Consider the following 27,714-nt stretch of genomic DNA (forward strand, 5'->3'; position numbering starts at 1 on the left):
ATATTTTTAAAGACAACCATATTTCCCTCCACATGGTGTTTTCTCTTTTACACAACAGCATGTCGGATTTGCTCAAATATTTTATGTATTGAAAAAAAATATTTCTTCACCTAGTTGACATCATCTTGAGAAACTCTCAGTATAGTTTTAAAAATGTAAACTCAAAACCAATGATGGCTGTCAGCATAGGTTGTTCTCATTGAAAGCATGATGAGTATACTGGCTTCATTGTGTATACCTTCTGCTGTTAAAAATATGACAGCAGGTTGTGTACACCATGGAGTATTACACAGCACTAAAAAATGACAACATCATGGAATTTGCAGGGAAATGGATGGCACTAGAGCAGATTATGCTAAGTGAAGCTAGCCAATCCCTAAAAAACAAATGCCAAATGTCTTCTTTGATATAATGAGAGCAACTAAGAACAGAGCAGGGAGGAAGAGCAGGAGGAAAAGATTAACATTAAACAGAGACATGAGGTGGGAGGGAAAGGGAGAGAAAAGGGATATTGCATGGAAATGGAAGGAGACCCTCATTGTTATACAAAATTACATATAAGAGGTTGTGAGGGGAATAGGAAAATAAACAAGGAGAGAAATGAATTACAGTAGATGGGGTAGAGAGAGAAGATGGGAGGGGAGGGGAGGGGGATAGTAGAGGATAAGAAAGGTAGCAGAATACAACAGTCACTAATATGGCATTATGTAAAAATGTGGATGTGTAACCGATGTGATTCTGCAATCTGTATTTGGGGTAAAAATGGGAGTTCATGACCCACTTGAATCCAATGTATGAAATATGATATGTCAAGAGCTTTGTAATGTTTTGAACAACCAATAAAAAAATATGACACCAGGCAAGTTCTTGTTAGCATTTAGACAATGGAATGTCCAGACCATATCTGAACAACAAGCCAGATGTTCTTTCCTAGGGAATGGGTTTCCTAGGGAAGGTACTCTGAGAATCTGGAGAACCAAAAGCAGACCCCAAATCAAACTTTGAAAATTAAAAAAAAAAGCAGAGCCACATATGGTATGCAAGAGTGAATGAGTTTATTAGGTCAAATATAACTGAACTTCCATAAATTTTATAGGATGAATTTATGTACTTATGAATTACTTGTTTCTAAATTATAGACATTGGACTCTATATTTTATTCATTCATTAATTTCACAGCCTGAAAGTGCTAGTCTGTCAGCCTGTGCTTGATGCCAGAGAAGGGGTGCTAACATTGCTGAGAAACTAAGAACAGCAGCTCTAAGGAGACAGGAAGACATTTGGCTTGAAAGGTCTGGAAATTCATCAGATTTATCTCTAGAAGGCTGACCCACAGGTTGGTCTGTAACAAGAAGACTGGAAGCTCCTAGAAGCCACATAGGTTGGGTGGTGGAATCCAGATCCATAGGAAGGGCAGTCATGGATTCTATAACCCACAGGTCTGAAGTGGATGGATCCACAGCCTGAGGGGTAGCAGCTCTTTGATCTGTAGCCCAGAGAATAGGAGCTTCTAGATCCATAGCCCATGGAATGGCAACATCCAGAAACATGGTCTAAGGAATGGCAGCTTCTAGAGCCATAGCCCAGAGAGTGGCAGCTTCTAGATCCAAAGCCCAGGGAGTGGCAACTGCTGGACCCAAAGCCCAGAGATCCAGCATAGGTCCTCTGGCAGGGACTGCAGTGGGTGAAGGTCCTTGGGTGGTAGCAGGTCCTGGACACCACACAGGAATTCTGGCATCTTGAGGGCCTGTGGAAGATCTCCTGACAGCCCCTGTAGTGAGAGGATCCCAGGTGGCAGGTCCTGGGATGGTGGAAGTTGGTGGTATAGACCAGGTTCCTGGGGTTGGAAGAACCACAGAAGGAGTGTGAATAGGGCAGGTGGCCTCCAAAGGAGTGGGAGAAGTGTCCAGAGTGACAGCTGTGGGACATGCTGAGAAATGTGAGGTTAGCTGAATGGATCTGAGAAAATGCTCTGAGTTTCAATGTCAAGGTCTGGACTCCAGGTTATATATACTCTTGCACCTGGGTGTGTCCAATTTCCTGATGTTCCATCTTTCTCCCTCACCTTTTATATGAGAATGTTTTTCAAGGTTATTGTTGAAGTTTATCACGTGTTCATGTAATTGCACTTTAATCTCTCTGATACACTTACCAGGAAGCCACTCACTCTTTTCTGTCCCTGGAGTGTGTTGTGGTTTGACCTTCAGCATGATAGTTGATCATGTTTTTGAAGGTCTTGCTCTTATGATCTGTGTGCACACAGAGTCCTTGTTCTACCAAAAGAAATTGCATCAGTTCTTTCTTCAGTTTTATGAAGTCACCAGGAACATCAGTGGTAACTTTTCAAAATGACTCATCCTTTTTTACCTTATAAGCATATTATAGTGAATTTCTTTTAATATTATCTCTACTCAGTTAACTTTCTTTTCTCTCTATCTTGAGCTCAGGATCAGAATTAAGGAGAGCAACAACATTGTTGGTGTTCATATCAATAAACTTTCTGAATAAGAAGCTTTCCCATATTACTCTCACTAAGGAAATAATAAATAAAACACGTGTAGTGAGATTTCTAACAGAAGGTTTTTTTCTTGTATTTTCTTATTAGTCTATTTTGTAGCTTTTGCTTATACCCTAAATCAATACATAGAATCTATTTAAATTTTGTCTTTGTGTTTTGAATTTTTTTATTGGTAGAAGGATAATTAACTACAATATTAATATATACTTCAAAGAACATTTTGGGGATTGTTAGGAATTTCTGCAGATATTAACTTGAAGCCTTAGAACTATGTGCATATTTAACTGAAATTTGGTCAATACATGCATGAAAAAATTATCTCTCAAAAAGTTTCCTTAACTTTCTTCTAATATCTCAGTTAGAGAAGTAACAGTGAGTCTTTAACTATGGTTTCCTTATGCAGAGTTAAGTTTCAAATACTCTGAAAAATTTAAAAGCAAATTCTAACTTGTCTCAAAAAATAATTTATTAAGCTTATTGATACTGATATGAAAGTCTACTAAAGCCTTATTTATCTCTTCTAAGTATGTTTATATTGAATAGTGTTTGGAGTAAATCTAATCTTCATACATTTAAGCACAGTTTTACCTTCTGGCCTAGGAAAGAAAAAAGAAGCTAGATAATCCATACTTAGATTAATGTGGGACAAAAGCCTTCTTATCTGCTTTGTACCCATTCTTCTTCTTTTCAATCTGACGTTTGATTTGGTTTAACTAAGGGAAATGGAATTCACAATTGTCATTGAGAGAGAGCCACTCAACTATCTAAAAATTAATTCTCTTTATTTCCAAGCATGTGCGTGCTTCAGAGCATTAGTTACTTTGTTTTATGATTTTCTCAACTATGCAGAATCCAATGTGTGGCATGCATTGCATGAAGTGCCCTTATGCAATACTTAAGCAATCACTCTGATTCACTGAAGTAAAATAACCTGTGCTTTATGAATGGACACCTATTAAATTTCCTGCAGAAGCATGTGCCATCCCCAACATATGGTATTTTTTATAATGCCAGCCTTGAATTCCTCTGGAACTGCAAATATTACTCTTTTCTTGCTATAAAATAAAAAAAAGGAAAGAAAAAAAAACTTACTTTATAATATCCATAAGTTCTTGTTTTTCCAGGTCAGCTACCCATGAGAGGAAATAAACATTAAAATTACTTGAGAGTAAGTCAATTCTAATTAATACTTCCTCCTCCCACCCCTAATTACATTAATATTTTTTATTAGAGTTATTTGTATACTTTGTGCAAATGGTAATGGACAACTCATAAATATGTACCTATGAATGAAAGAAAAAGCAAAACAAAACTAGAGTAGTTTCAGTTGTTCAGAAGTGGATTTTGGAACTAATTAAATATTCTATATGTGTCTTCTATATATACAGGCAAACTGTTCAATATTTAAATGTGTCAGAGGAAAAGGTGCAATACTGAAAACTTTCCTTCCTTTCTTTTTAAAAATTTCTCTTCTTCCAAGAAATTGAGAAATACTAACACTACAGAGATAAACTAGCTTTGCTGTACTCAGTACCCAAAAGTAGCTTATGATATGAACTGCTTAAAAAAGATTTTTCCAGATCATCATGTTAATGTAGCTCAGTCTTCAAGCTGACTCTTATTGAGGTTTTCTCAGATTTTTGAAAACTATTAAAATCAGGCAAAAATATTCGGTAGTAACAAAAATAGAAGAAATCTCTATACTCCACTCTGTACACACTTCTTCCTTCATACTAAATTTTATAGTCTCAAAAATTAAACAGGCTTTATTGTTCAATCCCTGGAGTTCTTCCTCATAATAGCTGTAGTTTGCTGGATTTGGTCTTCCAAATGCATTCATCCTGAGGGGATTTATCTGTTAAAGGAGTAATACACTGAAGAATTGGATCAGTGAAGGACTCTGCAGAATCACTGGCCCACTCTGCTCTTGGCCTCTTCCTCAGATAACCATCAAACGTTGCCTGGCCAACCTGCCTCAGTGTTTGTGCTTATTCTTGAACCTGGTATCTCTCCTACCTGACTGCACCTTTTTCTACTTCAAATGGACCCATGTTGTATCTTGTGATTCAAATTCTCCCTAACTTGTATTTTGAATATAAAGGTCAGTGTATCTGCTTTCCAAATAGCTCCTCTCACAGAAGTATCTTTTTTTTACCACTTGCAAGAACCTACCCTGATGTTTGTCCAAAGCTCTTTGAGCAACTGTAACATCTAAATAAAATACATAGAGTAATATGGTTTTCTGTAATACCTAAAATCATAATTGTTACAATTTTGTCATATTTGTATAATGACTTTCTTTTATTAATTAAAGAAATAAAATATCAGAAGGCTGCTTCTGGTGGCCAACTTCAGTCTGGTTCTTTCCCCCCTTGCCAAAGTCATCACGTGATATGTGATATCAGTTTTCAGTAACCTTCCAGAAAATTTTCTTTACACGTTTATAGGTATAGACAGTTCATTGTATTATTATTGGGTTAAGTTGCAATAATTCTCTCTTATGGAACATATATGGATGATTTTCTTTTTATATTAAAATTATTTAGATAAATGTATTTTAAAATATCCCCATGTGGATATTTATATATTTGTGCCATTTTATTTATCCTTTACTTTTTTGATTTTTTTCATTATCATAAATCATATGCCAGAAGCATAATTGTGTACAGGTCCTTTTACCTGCTGCCTAGGGCTCTGGCAGGTGTGTATTCAGAAGTAAGATAGCCAGGCATTTTGGCTATTAAAATGGCAGTCCTTGAGTGTAGGCTGACTGGATTTGAATCCTGATCCCATCACTTATTAGCTGTATAAACCAAACATGTTGAATTTCTCTTTCTAGTTATCTTTTGCCCATTCTTCTATAGAATCATCTGAACTGTAAATTTATTTTTATATTCTATATCAGGTCTTTGTGTTTCATATGTATACTCCTTTGGTCAGTTATTTACACATTTTTTCCCCAGTCAGATCTATTAAGATACAATTCCTGTGTAATGAAATTCATCATTTTGAAATGCATTAATCAATGAGTTTTGACAAACAATCATGTATAGTTATGTAATCATTAACCAATCAAGATAGAATATGTTCATTATTGCCAGAAGTTCTCACACCAATCCCTCCATACCTGAAGTTCTGTTCTTGTCTTTGAACAGTAAATGGAACTACACATCACATGACCTTTGTGTTTAGCTTCTTTTAAAGAGCATAATGCACTTGAGACGTATGCTTGATGTTTCACATTTCAGTTATTCAGTATGATTTATTACTAAATGGTGATTCACTATCCATATGTCATACCACTTGATTATTCATTCACCATGAAATGAACACTTACATGATATCTAGTTCTGGGTTACTTTGGATCCAATTTCTATAAACTCGTGAATGTAAATATTTATGTGAAAGTATGTTTTTAATTATTTTGAGTAAATTTCTTGGGGATGAGATTATTTCATATGGTAACTGTATATTTAGCATTATAAGTAACTGCCAAACTCTTTTCCACAATGGTTGTAACATTTTTGCATTCCAAACAGCAATGTATGAAAGTTTTCCTTGTTCCTTATCCTCAACACCACTGTGTATATTATAATTATATAATTGTCATAATAATATAATAATTACTATTTTGCTTATTGTAGTTGGCATGTAGAGGTGCACGACTGTGGTTTTAATTTGCATTTCTCTCATGATTAATAATTCTGAACATCTTTTCATGTTCTGTCTGTGTCTCTGATGTCTTCTTTATTGATATCTTTTCAAATATTTAGACCATTTTTCTATTTGAGTTGTCACTGAGTTATAATACTTCTTTATATATCCAAGATACAGTTCCTCTATCAAATATGGATGTTTCCAACATTTTTCTCCAGTGGTGGTTTGTCATGTCATATCTTATTAAAATCTTTGAAGAGTGTATGTGTGTGTGTGTGCATGTGTTTGTGTGCTTGTGTGTATGTGTGTGTGTGTGTGTGTTTGTGTGTATAATTTTGATGAAACACAAATTAGCCCCAAATCTCTGACTCTGAGTCCATAGTACAGAATTTGGGTCAGGCCTCTTTTATATTTAATATTTTGATGTCCAACCACCCTAGTAAGATTCATTGAAAAGAACACCCTTTCTCACTGAATCATCATGACACCTTTGCTAAAAGGCAGTTAATCACTCTTATATACATCTATTTCTGGAGTCAAGCTTCTGTTCTCTTGATCTGTATCTCTGCCTTGGGTCAGAACCACAAGGACTTAATTACTAGAGCTTTATGGTAAATCTTAAAATCACATTGTATAATTGCAAACTTTGGACTGTATTTTCAAAGTTGTTTCCCAGCTCTAATTCCTTTGAGCTTCTCTACAAATTTAAAGAGTGAGTTTATCAACTTCTATTTAAAGAAATCCCTTTGGTGGGGATTTTGATTAGGATCATGTAAAATCTATAGTCAATTTGGGGAGAATTGGCAACTGAGTAGTCTTCTGTCCTATGGGCATGATATGCCTATTTATTTAAGTGTTCTTTAATGTCACCACACACAGTCCACAGTCCTGTATATGCTATGTTAGAATAGATTTAGAATTACTTTGGTGTTATTTATTTGGTGTTATTTTAAACACATTTTAAAATTAAAATTTTTATTTGCTTCTCAAATATAAATTCATTTTACCTAAAATTATGTTTTTTTCTATGTATAGATCTTATATCCTACAACTTTCCTTACTTAATTTTGATCCTATCAAATATTTGTAAATTATTTCATGTATTTTTTATTAGCTATTATGTCATCTGCAAATATAGTTCTATTTTTTTCTTTATAATATATACGGATATTTCTTTCTTTTGTTTTTATTGTTCTAGACAAAACCTTCCAGGAAAAGGAGAGACATCCTTGCCTTGTCTCTGATCCAGCTGATGAAATCCTTTTCTAAAATTTTTTATTAGGAACTCTTATCAAGAAGGCATACAGGATCTTACTAGAAACATTGTTATGCATTTACTAAGATGACTGCATAGCTATTTTTTTTCTTTTCCCTGTAAACATGACAAATTGTGCTTTTTGATTTTGAAAGCCAAACTTGGTTGCTTTCCTGGGGATGGCCTCCTTGGTCATGATGCCTACTGTATTTTAATATATTGCTAGATTAGATTTACAGACTTTTTCCTGAGGAGGTTGTGATAGTGCATAAGGGATATTGGTTTAGAATATTTATATAATATTGTCTATGTATGGTTTTCTGTCAGAGTGGTATTGGTCTCATAATATGAGTTGAAAAGTTTTTATGCTTTCTTTTTTTTCTGAAAGATTTTATGCAGAATTGATTTTTCCCAATAATTTTGAATAATTTGCAAGTAAAGCCATCTTGGCTTGAAAGTTTCTTTGTTGGAAGGGTTGTACCTATTAATTTACCTACTCTCTTATAGGCTCAAGGATCTTCAGACACCTAAATATTCTTGAATGAATTTGGGAATTTTTAAAATGGGAATTGTCCCATTTTACCTATGATGTGACTGTGAGTGGCCTCAGTGTCCAGCAGCAGTGCTCATATCTGCTTGGTCTGTAAAAATGATAGAAATTGTGACAACCTGTCTCTCAATCCCAGGAGCAGTATAAATCATTATTACTAGGGAAATTCTAGCCAGAAAGCAAGGCACATCCAGTTATGTTGGATCAGCATAAATGGAGTCCAGAAAAGATGAAATCAACAGCTTCATATTTACCATCCTGTACTATGTTGTCTTCATGTGAATCAATTCTACCATAGTACTGTAGCTGTCGTTTCTCAAATATTTATTGAAATAAAATTTTATCATTTATCTTTGTTTAAAAATATTAAAGAGTCCAACATATTAACATTGATAGCCTGAAACTCGAACATTGGCTTCAGGTGAACAAAGCTACAATTCTCTTCTTCTGTGGTTTTGCGTGGACATCATGGCCACCTTTCTGCCTCTCTGTGCCTCATTCAGCAGTATCCTACTCGGATGGCAGAGGTGGGACAGGTTTCTTCTGGCTTAAGTGGAGTTTAATGCCTGAGTGCTGGATGGATGGACGACCCAACTGTCAGAGGCTAGTCCTATCTTCTTTGGTATGCTTCTTAGTTTATCCAGAGGCTTCTAAGAAAATTGGGAAACACTTAGTTCATCTTGTTTCCAAAACTTATTCTCCAAATATTTATCTGAAAAATTGTCAAAGATGACACTGCTAGGAGCCACAACCAAATAATATGAAATAATATGATGCATGGCACTTTTGGTTGTAAGGTGACGCCAGCTAGCCATTGAGATGATATGATTATGTTAAGATTTACATTCATATGGAAATTGGACTCCTGCTGTTCACCTTGGCCTACTACAGGACTCATGTTATGGAACTCCTGGAGAGTTCCCATTGGTTGGGGAAGGATAGTAGGAGGGAATTCCGGGGGAGGTCCTGGGCCCCGGTTTCGGGAGACGTGACCTCATGGGGGAACAGGCTTGCTTGCCGGGCGCGTACGGAGTATTGGCGGCATTTTCAAAAATAAAGTTTTGTTCCTGCTTGAGTGGCTCGTGATTCTGTGCCCAGCTAGACTGTGGCAATTGGTGGCCTGGACGGAGAACGCCTGAAGCTTAGAGGTGAGTAAAATTGCTCTCCCCTGAGGGAAGGCGACAGAATGGGTGACCATTTCAAAAAACAATGTGTTCTTGTTTTGATTCATTTTGTTTTTATTTCAAGCTCCCTAGCCCTAGAATTTTCTCAGGCGAACTGGGAAAAATGGTTGGCTCAAGGTTTGAAGTTATTCGGCCCTGAGAAAGAGAAAATTGATACAACCATTCTCTGCTCCGTTTTTGTTTCATTCTGCTTCGGCTTTGTTTTATCCTATCTTATTGGGCTACGTTACCTTTATAGTAGATTAGAATCTAGTAAAAAACAAACCGAAAGACTGTTAAGTAAATTGTTAGAGATCCAAACTATGGTAGAAAGAACGTTAGGTCAAGCAAGAGAAGGTCTCTCAAGCTAGTCAGACAGAGGAAAATTTAAAGAATGAAAGCTTAGAGGAAAAACAGCCATCAGGTGGAGAATTACAACAGGAGGCTGCTACTAACTCCGTTCTATCACCAGAGGGTGTAATTCAACCAACAGCTCCATCTACAGCTGAGCGGCCCTCAACTCCCGTAGTTGATGGACGGAATTCTGAGGCAGGACCCCAAAGATTAGCATGCACTGTACTTGAGCAGGCAGGAGGGCAATGAATTCACCATGCTTTAGATTTCAAAACAGTAAAGCAATTAAAGGAGTCTGTAACAACCTATGGCCCTCAAGCACCCTTTACGATTAGTATGGTAGAATCTGTTACCAACTTGGACATGACACCAGCAGATTGGGCTAACATGTGTCGATCTGTGCTAAATGGAGGACAATATTTGTTATGGAAGGTTGCCAATGAGGAATTTTGCATGGAGACAGGTAGGCGAAATGCAGAAGCCGGTTACCCTCAAAGAAATCTAGATATGTTATTAGGAAAGGGACCTTATGAGGGTCAAAGACAACAAATTGAATATGATCCTGGCGTATATGCACAAATTGCTGTAGATGCAGTCAGGGCATGGAAAACTTTACAGGGGCATGGAGATTTACAAGGTCAATTATCTAAGGTAATACAAGGAACTAATGAACCTTACGCTGAATTTGTAGATAGGCTTATTCAGACAGCTTCTAGAATATTTGGAAATACAAAACAGGCAATGCCATTTATAAAACAACTGGCTTATGACCAAGCAAATCGTTGCTGCAGAGAGGTCATTAGACCATGGAGACATGAAGATTTAAACACATATATTAAATTATGTAGAGACATTAATGAACAAGGGCAAGTCTTAGCAGCAGTACAACAGGCTTTAGATGCCAGGCCAAAAACATGCTATAATTGTAATCAAACAGGACATTTTAAAAGGAGTTGCCCCATAGGAGGAGGGTTTAACAAAGCTAGGTATCAAAGGAATAGAATACCGGGTATTTGCCCACGATGCCATAGAGGAAGACATTGGGCTAATGAATGCCATTCTCAAAACACCATAGAGGGTATTACGTTATCAAAAAATGGACAAGGACCAAGTGTTTACCCACGATATCACGGAGAAAGGTATCAGGCTCCATTGCCAAAAAACAGACTAGAGGGCCCAATGCCCCGGGGCCCAAAACCACAAATATACGGGGCAATGGAGGAAACCAGCAGCACCATCAAAGTAGTGCCCAGGACGCATTATCCATTAAATCCCTCATCAGACAAACTAGAGGGAGCACAGGGTTGGACATCTGCGCCTCTGCCAGAGCAGTACTAACTCCAGAGATGGGAGTTCAAATCATTCCCACAGGAGTAAAACGACCTCTTCCCCAGGGAACAGTAGGCTTATTATTGGGACTCAGTTCTTCTACACTAAAAGGACTTATGATAAGTCCTGGGGTAATTGATCCCGATTATGAGGGTGAAATAAAAATTATAGCTAGTTCTCCAAGAGGTATATCAGTAATTTCACCAGGAGATAGAATAGCACAGTTATTAATAATACCCAGCCTGCATGAGAAATTTTCCAGTTGTAATGTAGAAAGAGGTTCCAAGGGATTAGGCTCCACAGGTGTAGATTGGGCTATGCTGTCTTTAAATTTAGATTCTCGCCCAATGCTAAAATTAAATATTCAAGGACATGACTTTAATGGGCTGCTGGACACAGGTGCTGACCTCAGCATCATATCTCGTCAAGAATGGCCAAAACATTGGCCATTACAACAAGCCACTCAAACGCTTCGAGGCCTAGGAGTGGCAACAAATCCCCATAGAAGTGCTATGGTATTAGATTGGAGGGATCCTGAAGGATGTGAAGGAACTATACAGCCCTATGTATTTGATCATCTTCCCGTAAATTTATGGGGATGAGATGTCCTAGATCAATTAGGATTGACATTAACAAATAACATCAATCCTAACGCGCCCACTACTAGGGCTAGACAAGGCTTTAGGAAAAAAAAAAAGATTAAGAGAACAAGAACAAGGTATGACAGCACCAATTTAAATAGATCAAGAAATAAATAGACATGGATTGGGTTTTCAGAAAGGGCCACTGAGACAATCAAAATTACTTGGAAATCAGAAAGACCAGTGTGGGTTCCTCAGTGGCCCCTGACTAAAGAAAAGATACAAGTAGCCCATGACCTGGTCAGACAACAATTAGCAGAAGGACATATACAACCTTCCATATACCCCCATAATACTCCCATTTTTGTAATTAAAAAGAAATCTGGTAAATGGAGATTATTACAAGATTTAAGACCCATTAATAATGAGATGGTTATTATGGGACCTGCTCAATCAGGGATTCCCCAATTGTCTGCTTTACCAAAAACCTGGCATGTTTTAGCTATAGATATTAAAGATTGTTTCTTTTCAATTCCAATTAATCCCGAGGATAGTCCACATTTTGCATTTACTATCCCTGCACTGAATCATGAAGGTCCTGATCAAAGATATGAATGGAAAGTACTCCCTCAAGGGATGGCTAACAGCCCAACTATGTGACAAATTTATGTTAATAAAGCAATCCAGTCACTTAGAAATCAAAATCCTGAACTACAAATATTTCACTATATGGATGATGTATTATTAGCACACAAAGCTAAAAACACATTGCTAGAATGTTATGCCACACTTACAAACTTATTAAAAAATTATAATCTAGAGATAGCAAGAGATAAAGTACAATTAAATCTTCCAATTAATTATTTAGGAGTTCTATTATCCTCAACCATGGTCCGTCCACCAAAAATTCAAATACGAGTAGATCAACTCAAATCACTTAATGACTTTCAAAAGTTATTGGGAGACATAAATTGGATAAGGCCTTATCTAGGCATACCAACAGGAGAGTTGGGACCTTTATTTGATATTCTAAAAGGTCCATCAGATCCAAATTCACTCCGCATGTTAACGCCTGAAGCAAGAAAAGCATTAAAAATCATTGAGACATATATGGAAAATATGCATTTGGATAGAATTGATATAAGTTTGCCTTTATTATTTATTGTACTACCAACAAAAAATATTTCTACAGGAGTATTTTGGCAAGAAGGTCCATTATTGTGGATACATTTATCTTATTCTCCTAACACTATTCTTACTAGATATCCTGAGGATGTAGGACAATTAATACTCAAAGGAATAAAAGCAGCAAAGGGAGTGTTTGGGATTTCTCCCAATAAAATTATTACCCCATATACTATAGATCCAATTGATGAGTTAGCTAATGAGTTAAATACTTGGGCAATAATCATGTGTAAATCTAGTGTTTCATTTGATAATCACTTACCATCTAATCCTTTGTTGTCTTTTTGGTCTAAGCATCCTGTAGTTTTTCCAAAAATGACAAGAAAAACCCCTATCATAAATGCTCCAAATATATTCACTGATGGGTCAAACAATGGTACAGCAGCAGTAGTTACTCCTGATCAAACTTTTACATTTTTAGTACCCAAACAATCAGCTCAAAAGGTAGAGCTTAATGCAGTATTACAAGCTTTTATGATGTTTAAAGATTCTGTATTTAATTTATTTTCTGATAGTCAGTATGTAGTTAATGCTATAGTATCCCTTGAAGATGCTGGTAGGATTTCCCCTTCTTCTACTGTTTTCTCTTTGTTTTCTGCTATACAAAGTCTAATCTGGGACAGAAAAGATCCATTCTTTATAGGACATATCAGGGCACATACAGGATTGCCTGGAGCCCTTAGTATGGGCAATGAACTAGCAGATAAATCTACACATGACATACATATTTTCTCCACAATAGAAAAAGCTATAAATTTTCATAAAAGGTTCCATGTCAATGCTAATACTTTACAAAAGCATTTTAAAATAACTAAAGAACAAGCCAGTCATATAATAAAACAATGTCAAAATTGTGTGACATTTTTACCACAAGTTAATCTTGGAGTCAATCCTAGAGGACTGATACCTAACCATATTTGGCAGATGGACGTCACACACTTGCCAGAATTTGGAAAATTAAAATATTTGCATGTTACAGTTCATACTTCTTCTGGATTTTTGATGGGCTCCCTTCATGCCGGAGAAAAATCTAAAGATGTTATAGCTCATTGCTTACAAAATTTTGCCACTGTGGGCATTCCAAAACAGTTAAAAATGGACAATGGTCCTGGTTACACTTCTACCTCTTTTAAACAATTTTGCTCATCATTTGGCATTACTCACATAACAGGAATTCCATACAATCCACAAGGACAAGGCATAGTTGAAAGAGCTCATCAAACTATTAAAATGTACTTATTAAAACAAAAGGAGAGAATTGGAAAGGGGTATATATCCCCCAAAGATAAACTTAAAATAACCCTTTTTATTCTAAACTTTTTAAATTTGGATTCATCAGGGCTTAGTGCTGCGGAAAGACATTTGTACCCAAAAAATGCACATAAGCCTAAGGTACTTTGGAAAGATATTCTAACAGGACAATGGAAAGGTCCAGACCCAGTGATAGTCTGGAGTTGGGGCTCTGTCTGTGTTTTTCCATAGGAGGAACAGCAGCCGATTTGGATTCCAGAGAGATTAACCAAAACAATTTCTACAGAAAAAGAAGATGATTTGACTCAAATCCATAACAGCTGATATCCAGAACTACAACTTGGCTATTCTTACATCTGCGACAGTGATCAACCAGGATGCTTTTTTCAATATCTATTTTATTATTGCTTTTTCCCACATCATAAAGTTCCATTTTATTTTTGAGCTCATACAGACATAAATTAATGTTTTTCTGATCAGTTTTATTTTTTGACTATGGAGTTTTTAAACATTGCAATGGAGATTTCACCTAGGTAAATCTACAAGGCCTTAACTATTGTCTTATATGTTGTATGTTACGTGTGCACATTTCTGTTTTGTGTTGTATGTCTGTATGTGCATATGTCCATATATCATATATGAGGAGCGCTCATAAAAATATGGATCCCAATTTTTTTTTTTATTATTCACTTGACTTTAATGGTTTAATTTAATTTGGGTGAACAGCTGTTGAAGATTGTTTTAATATGTGTACAAATAAGTAGGTTAACAGATCTGTTTGTTTACTTTCACCTTTCCTTTTCATTATATTTAATAATTCTGTTCAGGATAATGTAAATTGTTCTAAAAATTGTTTTCTTAATACCTGTTGAAATGTTACATTTTTTTCTTTTCTTAACATCATTGTCAATCCCTATTTTCATCCCAGTGCCGGTGAAGACAAAGATGAAACCAAACTACAACTTCTTCAATAATTATCACAACAAACTGTATAAACTGATGCATCAATGAATAATAACTCAACAAGTAATGCTCAGTCACTGAGTCGATTTATTTTGGGAGGAAATGGACATATTGATAGATTCCTCCACTTTGAACTGCTTACAAAACTTGCCTGGACTATGTATCACTTGTATGCATTGTGCTCTATTTGTTGATACAGCAAACTATGGTAGTGCTGGCGTATCTTTGCTGATGTGTCACCAGTGATGCAATTTTTCCTAAAGAGCCGTCTATTGACTTGATGTCGTGGCATTTCTGTATCCTCCTCCCTTCTACTAGTGATGGTCTAATTTTGGGGGCCAACTGAGGTGAGGCAAAGAACCTCACCCCCCCACTGGTGCATAGGCCTATCCACAGGTATGGCTATATACTGGACAGGTAGTCAGTGACGGGTATGATTCAGTTGCAGTGGTATCAACCTAAGACAGGAGGCTGACGCCTAGAGGTCAGTTTTCCGATGACGGGTAAGAACCATATGTTGAATTGGACATACCTAACAGGCACGGTCCCTAGCCACATTGCCTGTTGCTTAATTAAACAGAAGGGGGCAGATGCTAGGAGCCACAACCAAATAATATGAAATAATATGATGCATGGCACTTTTGGTTGTAAGGTGACGCCAGCTAGCCATTGAGATGATATGATTATGTTAAGATTTACATTCATATGGAAATTGGACTCCTGCTGTTCACCTTGGCCTGCTACAGGACTCATGTTATGGGACTCCTGGAGAGTTCCCATTGGTTGGGGAAGGATAGTAGGAGGGAATTCCGGGGGAGGTCCTGGGCCCCAATTCCGGGAGACGTGACCTCATGGGGGAACGGCTTGCTTGCCGGGCGCGTACGGAGTTTTGTTCCTGCTTGAGTGGCTCATGATTCTGTGCCCAGCTAGACTTCGGCATGACACAACCTGGCAGAAAGAAAGGAAGGAAGGAAGGAAGGAAGGAAGGAAGGAAGGAAGGAAGGAAGGAAGGAAGGAAGGAAGGAAAAAGAAAGGAAGGAAGGAAGGAAGAAAGAAAGAATGAACAGAGGGAGGAAGGAATGAAGGAATGAAGGAAGGAAGGAAGAAGAGAAGAGAAGAGAAGAGAAGAGAAGAGAAGAGAAGAGAAGAGAAGAGAAGAAAAACAGCTTAGAGGACCAAACAGGGAGCCATCATGACAGTCAACTTTCCTCTTTTTTTTTTTTTTTAATTCAGCACTGTAGCAAACAAAATAAAAAACAAAATAAATTCAATTTGAAAAAAAAAAAAAAAACCCTGAACCTTACTGGGAATTGAGCAATACACAAAGATATTTAACCAAATTAGATGTTTCTAAACCTAACAAGTAAATGCCAGTGTATAAAACCACTCATCATAATGTCTGATTTTTTTTACACTGATAGAGATGAGGTTTAGTTTATTAGAATCCAAACAAAACCAAATTACAGCTCTCCACTTTTGCTCTCACATATATCAGAGGCAGGATCAGGGGCTTCTGAAGGTCCTCACAATTGTAGCATTCTGTGACTCTAACATAAAAATCAAGTTTTTAAATTTTATTTTCTATAATGAGCATCCATATGACTACAGTTCTGGTGAGTTTTGTTCTTTGATTGGTTTTATAGGAAAGGTGTGTTCCTCTCCTACTAAATATCAAGTAATATGAAAATATTACTTAAATATTCAAAGAGGACTTATCAATTGGTTAGAGTGGAAACTGAAATTAAACATGAAGGAAATCATCCGTTACTTGGAGAGTGCATTATTCAGTGTTCTGAAAATCAGAAGCTGAAAAATATGTGTGTGTGTGTGTGTGTGTGTGTGTGTGTGTGTGTGTGTATAAACAAACTCAATTTTATTTTAAGGAATTGGATCATGCATGCATTTGTGGAGGATGGCAAGTCTGAAATGGGCAAAGTTAGCCAACTGGATGGAAATTCAGGTAAAAACTGATGTTGCAGGCTTGAATTCAAATCTGTGAGGCAGCAGGCTAGAGACCTGGCAGGGTTTCTCTGTTACAGTCTTGGGAATTTCTTCTTCCTCGGGAAACTTCAATTATATTCTTATAACCTTCATCTGAATGCATGAAGCTATCCCTACAAGGAAGGTAAATTGTTATTCTCAAAGTTTAATGATTTAAATGTGAGTTGTATCTAAAAATTACTTTCATAGCCTCATCAACCTGGTATTCAATGAACAAATGGGTTATGTACCAACACATTAAAATTAGCCATTGGAGAGTGTTACTAAGAAATTAAACAGTGTCACAATTAATTCTTCCATCAGAAAAAAATAAAATTATTTGACATTCAAGTATTTACTTTTAAGTTATTTATTATATATTCATTTTGTTTTCATTATATTAATAATATGGAACTTGTAACTATCTCAGTATCTTTGAGTCATACTTGATTGGCCTATATTAGTCATAGCTTGAAAAATATCAGTAGCGTTTGAAGGATTAAAAATATAAGAAGCTCCTGACACAATGTTTTAAATGAGAAAACACCATCTGTGAATGAGGTTGTTTTTATTTATAAGAAAGAATGTTGGAAAGTATTCACAAACCACGGCTATTCAATGGAAGCTAGTTCACTGTACCTTCCATTCCTCATCAGAATGGCAAGCTTCTGTCTACATTTAATTACCGAACGGTGAAAAGTGATTTCCTGCTATACTGACATGTTTATCATAATAGTTTCAAGAACTATTGACTTTAAAACATGAAACAATGAATCTTTGTAGTAGCAAATCACATTTTGTTAAGATATATTTCTTCACTTAAAGTTGTAAACTATGTTTGCCATAGGATGTGAGTTTTTATCCACTGCTCTAAGACCTTTTAACTCTGATGTGACCGTAATGACTCTAAACCATAATTAATTCAAGTAATGTGAAAGTTCTGGAGAGTTACTGAAATAGAAACCTACCTAAAAGCAGTCCTAGTTTAAAAAAACAAACAAACAACAACAACAACAAAACAGATAAAATGGATCAGAGAGTCTAATGATTAATTTTAGAACAGAATGCAAAAATCTCCATTTTTCGTCTTAATAAAATAATAATATTGGTTGCTATTTAATAAGCATTTCATATGGGCCAGGCACTGTGCTAAGCAGTACAGATGCTACAGAAGTCATCCTATTTAACTCACAGTAGTTCCAAAATGGTATCTATTTCTTTTTGCAGACATGCTATGAAAACATACACTCTGTTCCATCTTGGATTTTTTTTTTTGAGTCTCCAGACTTGTATTTGACTCTTATTTTTCAATTCTGTCAAAAATAAATTTTAATTAGTTTGTTGACTGATAATCTCAACCCAGAAAAATCAATATCTGATATCCATTTCATCTTCATGCCATCAACCTGTACTTCAGCTATATGAAAACATTCTAAATTTCTTAAAAGATAAAAACAGAAAACTTCTTATCCTGATCCTTTCACCTTTCACAAATCCTTAGATCTTCCCTTCTCTGTGATTCAACTGAGCTCAAGATTTGAACTTGGAAATAAACCTCAAATAATGCTTTATCCATAGGGCTTTTCTTAGCTCTTGGCTGTTGAAATTCTGCTGGTTCAGATTTATCCATTAACGTCACACTTTTCTGAATGTCCATCCTGAAAATAGCTTCATTTCAAATTCTAGTTCACATGCTACCAGAAGATAGATATTAGCATTCAAAGTCATAAAAAGACAAGATCTGGCTGCTACCAATCAAAACCAAACTCACAGAGGAGAACACACAGACACAGCACTAAAAGCTGAGAAAGTACAGGTCAAAAAGCCTTCCTTGGAAAGTACAAATTTCCTGGATAAAGGGAGATCAAGGCAAAGGGATATAGAATAACACAGAAGTTGGACAGAAGGGAAAGAAAGTAACAGGGCCAATACATAATCAAGATTTCTACTAGAAATTTTACATGTAAAAAATGTCATGTTATAAATGCTCCTGGGAAATATATACCATTACCATTCATATTTTCCAGATGAAGAATCAGGAAAACAATATTTACTCACTTATAGAAGTTCACCTCCTATAACTGATAAAATTAAGATTTGGGTTCAGGTTTATTTTACTCCAAGCTCCATCATTTTCTTCCATTCCTTCATTCATTTAATCTCTTCACTCCAGTTGCTCTTGTGAGTATACATTCTTAGAATAGATGATGTTAATTTTGAACAGATGATTTGATGTAAAGGTGCATGAATGAATGAATGAATGAATGAGGTCTGTGAGGTTTCCGCAGCCAAGGTTATTAGTAGCAAACCCGTTATCTGATTCTCCCTCACTCTAATTCTTTTAAGAGCCTAAAATATATTTCTGGATGACAAGAATTGTATGAATTGCATGAATTGTATGACCTCAGGCTGAATTTGGATTGTGCTTCTTTGATATAATACCAAGTTCTTAAGTGGAGCAGCTAGCACAGAAGAAAGAAGATCTTTTTTCAGCACACTTCCTAGTAGTACTCTTTGTTTTAACTCACAAGGGATGGAAAGAAGCTTATCATTGTTTTAAGCTTTCTAAAGGAAAAAAAATTCCTTGGGGCTCTAATTTTGGATAGAGACCAAGAGGGAGATGGGGGAAGAAGGAAATAAGGAGAGCTAATTAAGATTATAACTATAGGAATGATTTCAATATCTGGGACACCTGGTTTGAATAGTCTCCAAAAAGTCTGAACTTGACAGTTAAATGGTATCCTTTGGGGGAAGCAGAAGCAAAGAATTTTCATGCCAAAGGAAACTGACTAAATGCAAACAAAGCACACTAAAATAAGTAAGTAGACGCAAGAATCTGATTTCTATGGTAAGGAAATTATTTGAAAATAAACTGGCATCTTTCTATTCCTTTGGGAAAGAGATGGTATTAGAAAAAGATGGTACAAAAATATGGAACACAAAACATTCTAAGAAAGGGAAGGGAGAGAGAGGAGAGACAGAGAAGGGAAAGAGTGGGAAAGGAGAAGGAAAGGTAGATGAAGAATGTAAAAGAAAGAGAATTTTTGAGGCAAGAAATCGCATTCTAATGGTAGCATGGGTTACCGGTGCTTAAAGATGGCTCTAAAAACCATCTTTAGGGTTCACCCCAATGACTTTACTGTAACTTAATTAACTCTGTGAAGATCCTATCTGTGAATGAGGTGGTATTCTGTGGCACCGGGAGATAGCACCTGAACATTTCCTGGATATTGCTAGGCAACTCCTGAGTTGGCTGATCTAGAATCTCCTTGTAATAAAGTTAAGAAAAAAATAAAAGTTGTGAGATCCTACAAATGCAACGTACTGACCCATAGACCTATGGTCACACATTGGCTGGGAATTAGGCTACTGACCTCTCCCAGAGGAAGAGGAGAGTCATGGAAGGACCAGTGCATCATCAGAGTGAGGAAGGTTCCAGACCCACAGCCCAGACACTCACAGCCTTCTTCTCTGGACAGCTGAGGAGACAGGATGTTTGCAAATGGACACAAGATGACTGGCAGGTTCTCTTGTGGCCAGTGGAAAGTTGGCAGACACTGGGGAAAGGGAATCACCAAGGTACTCAACTTCTGGGATAAGAGAAGACCTCTGTGACAGATGGGGTATGCGCTAGGCCAGCCAAAATAGAGTACAACAAATGGGGTGACTTAGGCAGAAATATATTTTCTCACAATTCCAGAGGCTCAAAGTCTGAGATCAATGGGAGGACAGGTTGTTTTCTGATGAGGGCTGTAAGGGAATGATCTGTTCCAGGCCTCTTCCCTTGTCTTATTGAAGTCCATCTTCTCCTTATTTATTCACCTAATATTCCCTCAGTGTGAGTCTTTCTCTGTGTCCCAATTTCCCCTTTTGATAATGATGGGAGCCTTATTGGATTAGGGTTCACCACAATGACTTCACTGTAACCTAATTAACTCTGAGAAAACCCTATCTGTGGCGCTGGGAAATAGCACCTGAACATATGAGTTTTGTGGATGATGCAATTCAACTTGTAACAGGAGATAAGCAGGAACCAAAAGTAAGAGCAAAGACATGGTGGATTTTGATTAGATACTGTTTCCTGACTTTGGTTTTCCTATGATTTAATGATATTTGGAGTGATTTTTTTCCTAAAGCACTTTATAAACCTTTAAATCTGAACATGGAATGTAAAGAACACATGCTGGTATTCATAGAGCCCTTTGGGTTTTCATTAATCAGCGATCTAATTAAAATGAAATTGATTTTCTTCTATAAAGACATGGCTGAATATGTTTTATTCATTTATTTAAGAGACACGGATCATTCTTTCTTCATTTATAGGAGGATGGTGGCTATTTTCATGGCCAATAACCCAGCGATCAAAATGCAGCACTGCAGAGGCACTGCTACCCCCATTATGTGCCATCTCAGGATGGCAAGACACTGGATCTTTAATGTCTGTTTCCTGAGGAGCCAGAAAGAGAAATATGTTAGATCCCAAAGTGATAATCTCATGTGTTTAATTGCCAACAAGAAATAATAGAGTTGATACTAAAAATACTGAACTCATTTTTTTTAACAGACATTAATTACTAAATGTGCGCTGAGAGCCAGAAACTGAGGAAGAAACCTTATCCTCATCTTCATGGACCTTTAGGTGTGGTAGCTGAAGATGAGTTATTGTATGAAGCTGGGGTTCTTGGAAGCTTTCCAGAGGAACAACCGGTTAAGAGCTGTGGAAGCCAGACGTATACAATGACAAACAAAATTTCATAGGAGCCATCTTTGCAAGTCACATTTGAATGCTCTGACTTTGGGGCACATTCCATTACAAAGGTATTATAATGGTGGGATTTAAAATTTTGAAATGGTGCCAAAAAACTTTTTAATGATTTCTAATCTAAAATCATATAAAATACCAATAAATCAATTAAATTTAAAACATTTTAGGAGAAATGAATAAAAATAAGGAAATGAAGCAGGATGTAGTGGTATCCCAGGATCAGGAAGAGAGCACATGTCTTCAAAGGGGTGAAGGAGAGGCTCTTACCCATATTTCTAGCATGTTCTCTTTCTTCTTTGTTACCACTTCTTCCTAAGCATGTCCTCTCATCTAGATGGATACAGAACATGGATCTTGCCTGACACATCTTTGAGTGTTCCTGCTTCTGAACAGAATAACTTAGAAATCTACTTACTACATACAGCCAACCTTTACTCAGCTGCCCAAAGAAATAATAGACAAATGAACTGTATTTAGTATTTACAGAACCTTCCCACTTGCTTTGTTCCTTTAAAACCTCTACATATTCAAGTTCCTTTTTCATTGCATCATCATGTATCTGCAAAGTGCCTACTATATACCAGGGATTTTTTTTGTACCAGTCATGGATTAAGCATACTATTTATTTGACTTCTAACTCAAAAGGCCTTTTTATTCTGCCTCCCAAACCAGCTGTCACAGTCTGCCAAAATTGCTACTCTTCCCTCTGGTATTTATGATAAAAGGAGTTATAACTAGGCATCATGAGGCCATCTGTACAATGTTGGATAGTGACACATTGTCTTCATCCAAACTTTTAAGATGCTGAATCTTGCAGGACAGATATTAATGCCACCAAATTCATCTTCCACATTATTAAACAATATCGCCCATAATAGCTATTATATCTGCACACTTGCATGAAAGAGGGAGTGCTACATTGTTTTGGACAACTGCCCATGACAACAAAATTATAATATTACCAACAGAAAATAGATTACCTTTCCTCTGTTTTAAATTTCTTACTTGATTTGCTTGGACAGACAAGTCCTGTGCAGAAGTGGATATAGTGATCAGGCTGGTAGATCTATTTCACAGGACTGGTGATGATCTCTTGGGTTTCAGGCTGGATGCTAACACTTTAATTCAATGGACTGATTTTCAGCCATGGTGGTACATCAGAATCACAGGTAGAACAAGCTTAGGAGGAACTGAATCATCTGACTTATAAAACATTACTTATTTCTTGGTTTATTTGCATATCCTAAAGTGACCCACTGTTAATTTTGCAATATTTAGTTGAAAGAACACCACTGACTCAAGAATTTGTCTAGCATATAACTCCAACTCAAATTGTTCTAGCTTGTGAAGCATTTAAAGTCAGAGGATCTAACTTCAAGGCACTACATAGTCTGGGCAGATCATAAATTTAAGTGAGATTGACCTGTGATTTGCTTCATGCCTGATGCTTTATATTTTATTTCATCAGCACAAATACATGATACTTTTCCATTAAACATGAAAGAGGATGCTTTTAATGCATAAAAACATAGTTTATTTTCTTTCTCTATATTTTTCCTACAAGCTTTCTTTAAACCCAAAGCTTCTTAATCCACTTCTAAGTCTTGCATTAGTGATAGAGATATTAGCAAACACAACAAAGTAACTGCAGGAAGGGCCACCAATGGGGACTGAAGTCTGGCTTGTGAGCTGGAGGAAAGAGGCCTAGGGCTGTTGAGAATTATGAAGTAAATATTCCAAGTGAACAGAGCAACTTGTTCCCATTTCAGAAAGAGAGCCCTCTTTCACCAGATGTTCAGATTTTTTTCTTTAAGAAATCAGAATTCCATATTTTATGTGAATTCTTTTGATTTTTAAATGCTGACAACTAATTTGGAGTCTAATATATAACTCATGGGACCCACCAATGAAATGAACAAGACTGAGTGGGCTGGATTTGCTAGAGGACCTGAGAGCTTGTGGTCTATTATTGCACACCCCCACATCAAAGAGAAGAGGGTTGGATATGTACAGGGAAGAAGAGGGCACCATGTTCACCTGGGAAGGTGGCCAGAATGTTGTGCCATGGTAGATACATTTGCAGACTTTGTTATTTGACTAATGCTGGGTTTGCTCCCATGAAACAAAAAAGTTTCCTTTTCCTAGTTATGGTAGGATAGCTATTCTAAAAAGTTCTTTAGAAAATGGGGATTTGAGAAAAGAGTGGTCTTCCCAATATTGCATGGGCTAGGACTTTTACCTCAGTAACCAGGAGTCCACAGGAAGAAATTTAGACTTTTCCAAAGTCACTGTGGGCTGTGTGCAGGAAATTTGCCATTTCTTTGACTTATTTAAATCCTGTGTAGTGATGCTTCTTTAAAAATTTCCAGTCAAATATAAAGAAACATTGATGAGTTCAGTATCTATCACATAATTTTATAGTGTTTTTATTTGAATGGATTTGAAATTAAATGACTTCAGCCCTAACCCTTATCTCTGCATATTTGACCTTTGATCTATCACAGCAGTGCATTTGTTTTGAATTGTCAAGAAACCTAGAGTTATATTAAAAAATAATTTTAAATCTATCAGATACTTTTGTACTTTGTTTTGCATTTTTATTTGGAAAAGAGGGACTCAAAGACAAATAACAAAAAGAATAGCCAAACATACAGCAAGACAATCACTAAAACTAAAGGTGGATCCTTGGAGAAACATGAAATGTTCCCTTAGAGACCTGGGGACCCTATATAGGTCCCTGATAGTGGTGCAGAGAGATCATCTGAGTACATGTTTAGATGTCTTGGGCTGGGTGCCTTGAATAGACACAGAGACAGATGCAACTTAATGAATCTTAAACCCAGGGGTCCTTCTCTTGCTAGTTCCAAAGCACTATTGGCACTCTTCCAGGGAGCCTGGGAGGAACTTGTCATTCCAGCAGCTACACTATTATAGCCTGAGAATTGCTGGTGGTAGTCCTAGGATTGCTGTGGAACCAGACACTGCCTGAACTACTATTAAACACCTCCAGCCCCCAGTGTCAAACTGAATTTTAGGAAGCTTTGATCTAGAAATATTGTACAAGACACCATTCTTCTATCTGCCAGGAGGCCCTGTCAACCTAAATGACACAGAGAGATTCTACAATGTATAATGAATGCTATTTATTTTGTAATAGCAGAGAAGTAAACTATGTGCATATTCAAAGAAGTTGAGGCCAGGGGAAGTTCCTAAAGCAAAAATGGGAAAATTTATATGAGTTACTTGAATGCAAAGTTTATTCGTTTTGGAGATTCAAGGAAAAGGCAGGAGTTGATGTCAGCTCATAGGTGGAGGTGCTATTGCTGGGCAGTTGCTCTCTCCAAAGCACCCTGGCTGAATTGTTGCAGTCTTAAAAAGTGTTGAGTATAAATTTGGTTACAGAAATCTGTGCATATATGCATGTGGGAGGCATGCCAAGCACAAGGTGCTTCTAGAAGGAGAAATAATCTTTCATGGGGAGAGTAGAAAGTCTCTGAAATGGTATTTATCTCCGACAGGCAAGCATGAACCAGCTTCTGGTTCTAATTTTGCTGGGTCGGACAAGGATGATTTTCATAGACCCTACAATCCATGGTTACAGGCATTTACTTCAGATTCTCACACAAACAGCCTCATGGTTTCAGGATTGGGTGGGAATGTAAATGAGTGACACATGGCTGAATTGTCTATCATGTTAGGCTTGAAGCATTGACTGAGAAGAAATGACAGAGGATATTACAGATGTGACATTCCAGATAACAAATGGAATGTGGAAAGCTTTTCTGTGTCATCAAAAATAATTTAAATAATTTTTGATATAGAATTTCCATAGGAAAAATTACGTTATATTTCTACTCTTTCTCCAGAAGACAATGCTGACAAAATCATGGTCATGTACAATGGCTATCAAAGACTATGTGGCTGTAAGATTTAGGGAAAACATTGTAGATGATGATAAGGATGATGGTATTGTTGTGACTTGTATTTATATGATTCTTGTATAACTGCTGTTATATAACACTATTATTTTTATATAACTAATGTAATAAGCATAATGGTATATTATTTTCTTAATGAGGACACCCAGAAGTATACTCTCCAAGACCTAAAAACTCTGGTCCACCTCTTCTAAAAAGCTGGGTTAGAATCATGTACCACAAGTAGGAAGAAAAAGCAAATTATAAGTAGGCCTGACCATGGAAATGCTCCAAAGGCATTCCAAATTTTAAAATGAAATTTAGAGATATGGGAGGTGGGCTGGGGGTGGGGATGGTTCCAGTAGAATTCACAATTAAAGTGTATTATAGGAAAGCTTGAATTTAAGTTTATTTTTAAACAATATTGATGTGGTTGAATCATGACGGGAGTAGAAGAAAATCCTAACAGCCCTGCTCCTCTTTGCTGCCACTGTCACTTTTCCAATCTCAGTTGTGTCTGGGACAACTTTTCCTCATATGGGTTGATTATGGTCTCTTCTTGTTTTTATCTTTATTTTATTTCTCAAAGCACTAAATGTTTTCTTGTTCAAAAAACACTCATCCACTCATCATCATCTCTCAATTCCTTTGACTTAATTGTATATGGTTCTGGTGGACTGAACATAGTAAACACTGATAATTACTTACTTACGTGGTAATTACATTAATAATTGCTAATAACTACAGTCTCCACCCTAGGAAGAAAGAATTCTCCCACCAAAATAGGAGGAGTTGTATAAGTCAGGGTCAGAGAAAATAAGAGGGGCTTTCCTGGCCATGATAGAGTAGGCATTAATTAAACACAAGTCATAGCATTTGTTATACAAATGTCCTTCATTGACTCAGAGCCATAAAACCAAAAGGAGTTCACTCATAAAGTAAGATGAAGGGATTTAGTTAACTGCAGTTAAGGAGAAGATTACTGAGTTACATGTACTCAAATGAGGGATTCCAAATATGGAAAAGATGACACTGTAAGGTCCCACACCCATCACCAAGAGTATATAAATATTCCATTTCAGGAGTGATATTCACATTCAGAATCTTCTCGGTTACACTCAGCTGAACTCACACCCACACTCAACATGCCCTACAACTGCTGCTCTGGAAACTTCTCCTCCCGCTCCTTTGGGGGCTACCTGCCCTACTCAGGTTCCTCCTGTGGCTCCTCCTACAACAGAAACCTGATCTACAGCCAGAACCTCTGCTCTCCCAGCACCTGCCAGCTGGGCTCCTCTCACTACAGGGGCTGTCAGGAGACCTTCCACAGGCCCACCAGATGTCAGACTTCCTGTGTGGTGTCCAGGCCCTGCCAGCCTTCCTGCTATCGCCCAAGAACATCCACATTCTGCAGTCCCTTCAAGACAACTTATGCTAGATCTGTGAGATCTGGGTCTAGTAGCTGTTGCTCTCAGGGCTATGGCTCAAGATGCTGTGGATCTAGTGGCCTTAGACACCTGAATTACAGAGTTGGTGGCTTCTCTTCCCTGGGCTATGGATCCGGGCTCTGCCATCCGTCCTATTTGGCTTCAAGGCCCTGCCAGCCTTCCTGCTATCGCCCAAGGACATCCACATTCTGCAGTCCCTTCAAGACAACTTATGCTAGATCTGTGAGATCTGGGTCTAGTAGCTGTTGCTCTCAGGGCTATGGCTCAAGATGCTGTGGATCTAGTGGCTTTAGACACCTGAATTACAGAGTTGGTGGCTTCTCTTCTCTGGGCTGTGGATCCAGGCTCTGCCGTCCATCCTATTTGGCTTCCAGGCCCTGCCAGTCTTCTTGCTACAGACCAACCTGTACATCCGGATGTGGGTTCTACTGATCATCTTATTACATTTCTAATTTTTTGACAAATGTCATCAGTGCCTCCTCTTCCAATCTTTATCACCTTCATTATATACAAGAAGAATTGCCTTCTTGTTCTCAGATTGTTGATTTCTCACCTTGTCTGGGACTAGCAAATAGCTGATAGACTCCATCTGAAAAACTCTGTAATTAGTATAGTAACTCAAAATAAAGTCTAAAGCCTGCATTAGAAATGGGATTTATAGTATTGGATTTCTTTCAAAATTTTATGAAAATTCAAACTTTAATAAATGCATTGATTCTAATATTGAGCTATGTTTGCTTTTGTAAATTGTTTACTAACTTAGGTATTGGTTGCACAGTATTAAGGGGATCATTAGTA

General features: G+C 37.0%; 2 protein-coding genes across 2 annotated transcripts in view; one reads left to right on the top strand and one right to left on the bottom strand.

The window, feature by feature from the left end:
- Nucleotides 1-1,317: 1,317 nt before the first annotated feature.
- LOC308652819 (keratin-associated protein 13-1-like) lies at nucleotides 1,318-1,929 on the bottom strand (the record flags this gene model as incomplete). Its single annotated transcript, XM_081300886.1, has 1 exon — nucleotides 1,318-1,929. The coding sequence occupies one exon, from the start codon at nucleotides 1,927-1,929 to the stop codon at nucleotides 1,318-1,320; it is 612 nt and encodes a 203-aa protein (XP_081157012.1).
- Nucleotides 1,930-26,613: 24,684 nt separating this feature from the next.
- Nucleotides 26,614-27,714, top strand: part of LOC308653422 (uncharacterized protein) — a gene marked incomplete at both ends in the record, with an annotated part of 35,754 nt that continues 34,653 nt past the window's right edge. The window contains one exon of the mRNA XM_081301983.1: nucleotides 26,614-27,334. Within this exon, the coding sequence (XP_081158109.1) occupies nucleotides 26,614-27,334 (721 nt within the window). The remainder of the gene's footprint in view (nucleotides 27,335-27,714) is intronic.

This window comes from Spermophilus citellus, assembly GCF_964194105.1.
Source record: "Spermophilus citellus genome assembly, chromosome: 7".
Taxonomy (NCBI): Eukaryota; Metazoa; Chordata; class Mammalia; order Rodentia; family Sciuridae; genus Spermophilus; species Spermophilus citellus.